The sequence below is a fragment of the Oryzias melastigma genome, linkage group LG15 (assembly GCF_002922805.2).
Source record: "Oryzias melastigma strain HK-1 linkage group LG15, ASM292280v2, whole genome shotgun sequence".
NCBI classification, from domain to species: domain Eukaryota; kingdom Metazoa; phylum Chordata; class Actinopteri; order Beloniformes; family Adrianichthyidae; genus Oryzias; species Oryzias melastigma.
This window is the reverse complement of record NC_050526.1, coordinates 5834877-5840949: the sequence shown is the minus strand read 5'-3', so window position 1 is coordinate 5840949 and position 6073 is coordinate 5834877. Positions and strand designations below refer to the sequence as shown.

General features: G+C 38.4%; 2 protein-coding genes across 2 annotated transcripts in view; one reads left to right on the top strand and one right to left on the bottom strand.

The window, feature by feature from the left end:
* Nucleotides 1-281: 281 nt before the first annotated feature.
* Nucleotides 282-4731, top strand: ikzf5 (IKAROS family zinc finger 5). The gene is made up of 4 exons (XM_024297370.2): nucleotides 282-1098; nucleotides 1266-1423; nucleotides 2434-2607; nucleotides 2807-4731. The coding sequence occupies exons 2-4, from the start codon at nucleotides 1291-1293 to the stop codon at nucleotides 3769-3771; spliced, it is 1272 nt and encodes a 423-aa protein (XP_024153138.1). The 5' UTR covers nucleotides 282-1098; nucleotides 1266-1290; the 3' UTR covers nucleotides 3772-4731.
* Nucleotides 4217-6073, bottom strand: part of LOC112161864 (deleted in malignant brain tumors 1 protein) — a gene marked incomplete at its 5' end in the record, with an annotated part of 10251 nt that continues 8394 nt past the window's right edge. The window contains 2 exon segments of the mRNA XM_024297369.2: nucleotides 4217-5324; nucleotides 5401-5645. Of these exon segments, the coding sequence (XP_024153137.1) occupies nucleotides 5281-5324; nucleotides 5401-5645 (289 nt within the window).

The window sequence follows — 6073 nt, the reverse complement described above, 5'->3', positions numbered from 1 at the left end:
ATTATATATTAGTACTTTCCAAAAGCTATAAATAAATCGAACTTTGCAACCCGACTATTCCCTTAGTAATCTTTTTAAAAGTACTACACTAAAGGTGAGGCCATGTACTTTAGTTACCTTTTATATACTGTGTATATTCTAAACTTAAAATACTCCAACTTAGTCTGAAGAAGTATTTAGTTAGTATGCTTCATACATTACACATACAGTCTTTAGTATACTCTCTATACTTATACTCGATTACTATAATAAAATACATTTTAGGTGTACAACTTTTTGCTAAGAGTTGTTAAGCAAGAAGGCATATTTTGCAGTAAAGGGGAAATAAAGGGGCAGTTCTGTGCTTACAATATTTTTTACAATTCTCTTATTTTTATTTATAGTTATAATTAATTTATATATGTATATTTTTTTCATAAATATGATGTGTACACTTTTCTATAGTAAAATTAAAAACGGTTATGACACTTTAAATTGAAAATTGGCTGAAAAAAAATTGTCATAAACTATGATTTTTATTTTTTTTTTTCAAAAATTATAATTTTTAATTTAATTTATTTTACACCAGATAAAACGTGGGCTCCTTTCATTGCTAAACTTTGAACCGCTCCTCTTAGCGGAACCTTTCACGTCTTGATTAAATTAGTGGCGGGACTGTTTTTACCGACGCACTGACCTTTAACCTCCGTCTGCTGGCTAATTGTTTTGATTTCTCAAGCTGCCGTTTTTAGTCATAAATGTGGCGTATTTGCTGTACTAAAAACATAAATTGATGTTAAAAACGCCGTAGCTTTAACGTTTCGCTCAAACTATTATAATGACGTAACTGCCGAACCTCAGAGTTCCTCGAACTGCAGATGAATTTTCTGCTATAAGCTAACGTTAGCCTTCAGGCTAACGTAACGCACGTATCTTTGGTAACAACCATGACGACGATGAGGAGCTCCGTCTAGAAGCGAGCGACCAGACATCATATCGAAGCGATTTCCTGTTGGACATCATTGATTTGTGGGATTCTCCTGGCTTTGTGTCTGGCTCGTGAGGAAACAGAATCCCAGACCGCCTCGGACTATTTACATATAACCGGCGAGTGACAAGGTTAGTATCAACCTTAGAGAAGGAATAACAAAAGTGTACATTTTTCTAGATGTATTTGAACATTTCTTTGGTACTGTTTTAGTTAAACTGGTGGGGAAATATCGATTTGGATGTGATAAATGTACCTTAATGATGATGGTTGGACGTTTTTTGTTGTTTTCTTTCAGTGTCATCAACGAGGCATTTTGTTCAATGGGGGAAGAAAAACCGGACACACTGGACTTTGTAAAGGATTTCCAGGAGTATTTGAGCCAGCAGACTCAACATGTCAACATGATATCAGGCTCTGTCAGCGGCGTCAAGGAGGCTGACGAGCTGCCAGCTGGTATTTGTTTGTTTATTTGTTTGTGATGTGTGTCTGAAGGTATGTGTGTCTGATCTGTGTTTACTCATGCCCAGGTTCATAGATGCTTTCTAGAGGAGATTTTTAAGCTATTATACTTATTTTAAAAGAATTGCAGGTATATCTCCATTACAGATTTCACTATTTAAAGCTTTTCTTTCAGGTAAATAGTTTATAGATTTGGGAGGTGACGCACTTTTCAACTAATTTAGTTAAAAGCTTTTCTTATTCAACTCAAAATCAAATTAATTAACTTCAATTGTCTTTCAGTTTGCTGGGTAAATCTATTTTTTTATTTTAGTTTAAAATTTTGGGGAGAAAAAAATCACAATCTTAATTTTAGGAAACTTCCTACACGTTCCTTAAGCGTTTTCTTTCTTCCACAATGAACATGTAGATCCATTAGGATACAGATCTTAAGTTCCTGACTAAACATGTACTTGTAGCTTCTTATTCCAAGTAACCAGCAAATGATTTGGGAGTAATATCTGAAAAATTGGCCCCTTTAGGCCCATATCGTGTGATTAATTCATCTATTTTAATTACAAACATTTTGAACCTGCTGTGAAAAACCTCATTTGGAGGTATTTTCCTTTAAATTTGAGATTGTGTCACAGTAAAAGTTCAAAATACAACAAAAAAGTGGTTTTATTAAGTTTTTTTTAATAATAGACTTCTATCTTTACTTTTACACTACCAAGGGGATGTGACTGTGTTTTAATAGTGAAAAAACAATTAAAAATGAATAATATAACATTTAATATTTCATTTTTTACCCCTTAAATGACTATGTTATGAGCGAGGTAATGCCCTTCTATGTGTGCATTATCAGACATGAATGGACTTCAGAGACAAAAGGAATTTCTGTAATTAATAAAATTTGACAGCACATAGTTTAACACATACGCTTATATTTTAGCTTAATAACATGTTGAAATGTCAGTGTTTTTATGTTTTATTTCTTTTTGCCACCCCAAACATTCCTGTTGCAGACTGTAGTCAGAACGGCCTGGATCACCCTTCAGTAGACATATCATTGGAGGACAGCTCGGGGATCCTAGTGGACGGTTTTGAGAGGACTTATGATGGCAAACTCAAGTGCCGCTACTGCAACTACGCCACCAGAGGCACAGCACGACTCATTGAGCACATCCGAATTCACACAGGTAATATTTCTTCTGCATGAACTGTAATAATTGTTAAAAATGTGTCGTCTTTTTGGCATTTTAAGTGTTTTCAGTCACACTTTTCATGTAATTTCATTTATAAAACAGAGTGTGGCTCTTTGTTTATTTACATGCTTCCATCACTGTCTTATATCTTGAACAGTTTACTAAAAAAAATTCTCTTGTGTCCATCAAACAGGAGAGAAACCTCACCGCTGCCACCTGTGCCCATTTGCGTCAGCCTATGAGCGCCACCTGGAGGCGCACATGCGCTCCCACACAGGGGAGAAGCCATACAAGTGCGAGCTGTGCTCTTTCCGCTGCAGCGACCGCAGCAACTTGTCGCATCACCGGCGCCGACGCCACAAACTGCTGCCGATGAAGGGCGCTCGCTCACTTTCCCACAAGAAGATGCTAAGCGTTTTACAGAAAAAAGCTAGCTCTCTGGGATACGGACGAAGGCTCCTCGTCAACTTTAGCCCCCCCCCTATGGTGGTGCACAAAGCGGACAATGTAAACGACTTCTCCCACGAGCTGCCCCACCTACACCAGGAGACCTACGAGGATCAGAATCGAGGGGTTGACGATGCACTCGTCGCTAATCAAAGTCATCATCCTCGGGATATGGTGATGGATAACCCGCTCAATCAACTCTCCACCCTGGCAGGCCAGTTGGCCAGCCTCCCTTCGGAGTCCCACACTCAGACTCAGCCCCCCATCTCTCCGGGAGCCGATTCCGTCGTGGACGAGAAGCCGTTCCTCATCCAGCAGCCACATCCTGCCACGACCCCCGTGGCCGTCGCCGCCAGCATGACTCACGCTTCCTCCTCTTCCCCGATAACCCCAGAGCCCCGGCCGCCGCCTCAAAGCAACTGCAGCCCGGGCGGCGGGCCGTGCAGTGAACACAGCGGGCGCACCAGCACCCCGAGCATCTCCAACAGCCAACCCAGCACGCCCGCCCCGGGACTGCCCGCCCCTCTTCACGACGCCCACATGCTTCATCACTGCCAGCACTGTGACATCTACTTCCCCGACAACATCCTGTACACCATCCACATGGGTTGCCACGGCTACGAGAACCCATTCCAGTGCAATATCTGTGGCCACAAGTGCAAGAGCAAGTATGACTTTGCGTGTCACTTTGCACGGGGGCAGCACAAATGAAGAAAACGCTTTTAACGGACAAGAAGAAGAAAATATTTATTGGTTTTTCACTTGGCCTTTATGTAGCTCCGCTGTGAACATGTCTCCATGTTTACAGGTCTATGATGTAGGTAGAGGTGCCCATTCCAGTGTATTATAAAGGAATAATCAGTGTTTATGACAGGAACTCGTTGATCTCACAGAAATTTAAACAAATTTTAGAGTAGCTTGTTGGATTATTTTTTTCTTTATTGCTTTGAACCTAGAAGAAAAAAATAAGTTTTAGTCAACAGATTTTAAATACTTTCTTGTTGGGGAAAATGAGGAGATAATCTAACAGAAAAAGTACATTTAAAAAACGGAGAAACAAGTTACTTTTGTTTCTAGTTCAAGTGGCCCTCAAACTCAACTGTTTTGATATGAAGTCGAACTGACTGGCCTTGAGTGATCTTTTTTTTTTTTTTTTAATATTACAAAGTTTATTACTTTTGCAGTGCCTAATGAGTCATTTTCTAGTGTCCAAGCTGAAAAAGACTGTTTTTGTCTTGTTTTTACTAATGAATTGATATTGTTACATTAAAAAAAATGAATGAGCCAAAACCTTTTGATGGAAAAAGAGTAAAGTGGCCATTATTTTATTTTTTGGTTTTGTTTTTTTTTCTTATTGGGCCAAAATCTCCTGCTGCTGAAAGACGAGACTTATTGTCAGCTGTTTGTATGATAACTGTAAAATCAGGCCAAACTTTTCACCGGTAATAATTTTTCTCTTTTTTGATCAGTCGTTTACTGTTATCTCCTATATGCAGCGATCTTAACTGCCTCTTATATTTTGATATTGGTATGAAGTTACGTTGATATCCAGCGTTTCCACATTTAAGGACGTGTAAAGACTATTTCCGAACTGCCACGTAGCTCGCCACGTTTGGACTTTGCGATAACTCGCCTTGAAAATTCCCATCAGTCATCTAAATCTGTGCTTCTAAAAAAAAAAAAAAAAAACATGTATTGAGTATTGTTTCATGAATAATTGGATAGATGTTCTGTGTCAAACAAGTACAATTGTATTGCAGTGAAACTGCTACTTTAGCAAGGTCGTCTTTTGTCTTGGCTACTGTTGTCTGTTGCTTAGCAACCCATGTGGAAAACATAGTTAATGTTTTTTTAGATGCATGTCCTTGGTGCTGTTCTTGCAGTGCTGGGGACATCAGTAATGGTTGCCTTATGCTCTCTGTGTGGTAGATTCATGAAAAATACTAAAGCCTTCTCACGTTAAGATCTCCATGATTAGTAAAATGTGAGATAAATTCTAAGTGTTTTCTAACCTAACTTTGCCTTAAGTTTTTTTTCTTCATCTTTTTGGATTAAAGAGAAATTGATTGAATAATTGTGTCTTCTGTGTTTGAGTTTGCCAAAATAAAAGACATTTTTTTGTTGTTGATGCCTTTAATCAGGTTAAAAGAAAGAAGAAGAATGTAGATGGTGAGTATAATTCAGTGTAATGAAAGTTGATTGAAGTAGATTCCAGAGGAGTTAAGCCTCATTCTGCTTTTCAGCCCCTTCCTCGTCTTTAAGATCTGGCAAAAAAGAAAGAAAAATATCATGATTTTTCTCCATTTACATTTACAGAACTTGTCATTTCTGCAAACTGACCTTTCAGTGTGATGGGACCCACAACCAGAGTCTGGGTGTCGTGCTTTGACCCCAGGCTTCTTTTGCTCCGCCTCCTGCAGCCACGGCGGCAGCGGGAATTGTAGTCGGAGGCGGGACAGATTATGACTTTGCATTGCATGTACACATGATCTGTAGCTCGGAGGAACTGGAAAGCCTTAAATCTGAAACGGGCGTAAGGTCTAGAACCACTGCTAATAGAGTAGTAGGTGCTGTCAACAGGACATCTGAGGAGAAAACACATTTATATCAGATAATAAAAACAACCCAAATAAGACAACTTTTTAAAGGTTTCAACCATGTGCCAAAGTCAAGGCCCGGGGGCCGGATCCGGCCCTACAGGTAAATATATCCGTCCCTCTAGATTATTTTATTTTATTTTTATTAATGGCTCAATGTTATCTTGCACTTATTTCTAACTTGTATTATTTTGACAAAATATAGTTTTATGGAGAGTAAAATATTGAAAGTTATTTAAGGTTTAAGTTGATATAATCTGGAATAATATTTCTATTTACAATTATATATTTTTTAAAAAGTTATGTTTATATAGTTTTAAGAAATGCCATTCTGCTAGCTTTTTGGACTATTTTGGCATTTACTAAGATTTTAGGCTATATTAGAGTTTAGCTAATATTTCTGCTACATGCTAGCT

What these genes read in the sequence shown, in the direction of transcription:
- ikzf5 (XM_024297370.2), top strand. Translation starts at nt 1,291, where the DNA reads ATGGGGGAAGAAAAACCGGACACACTGGACTTTGTAAAGGATTTCCAG. An exon ending in GGCTGACGAGCTGCCAGCTG is followed by an intron (nt 1,424 to 2,433) that starts GTATTTGTTTGT and finishes TTCCTGTTGCAG; the next exon opens with ACTGTAGTCAGAACGGCCTG. An exon ending in GCACATCCGAATTCACACAG is followed by an intron (nt 2,608 to 2,806) that starts GTAATATTTCTT and finishes TCCATCAAACAG; the next exon opens with GAGAGAAACCTCACCGCTGC.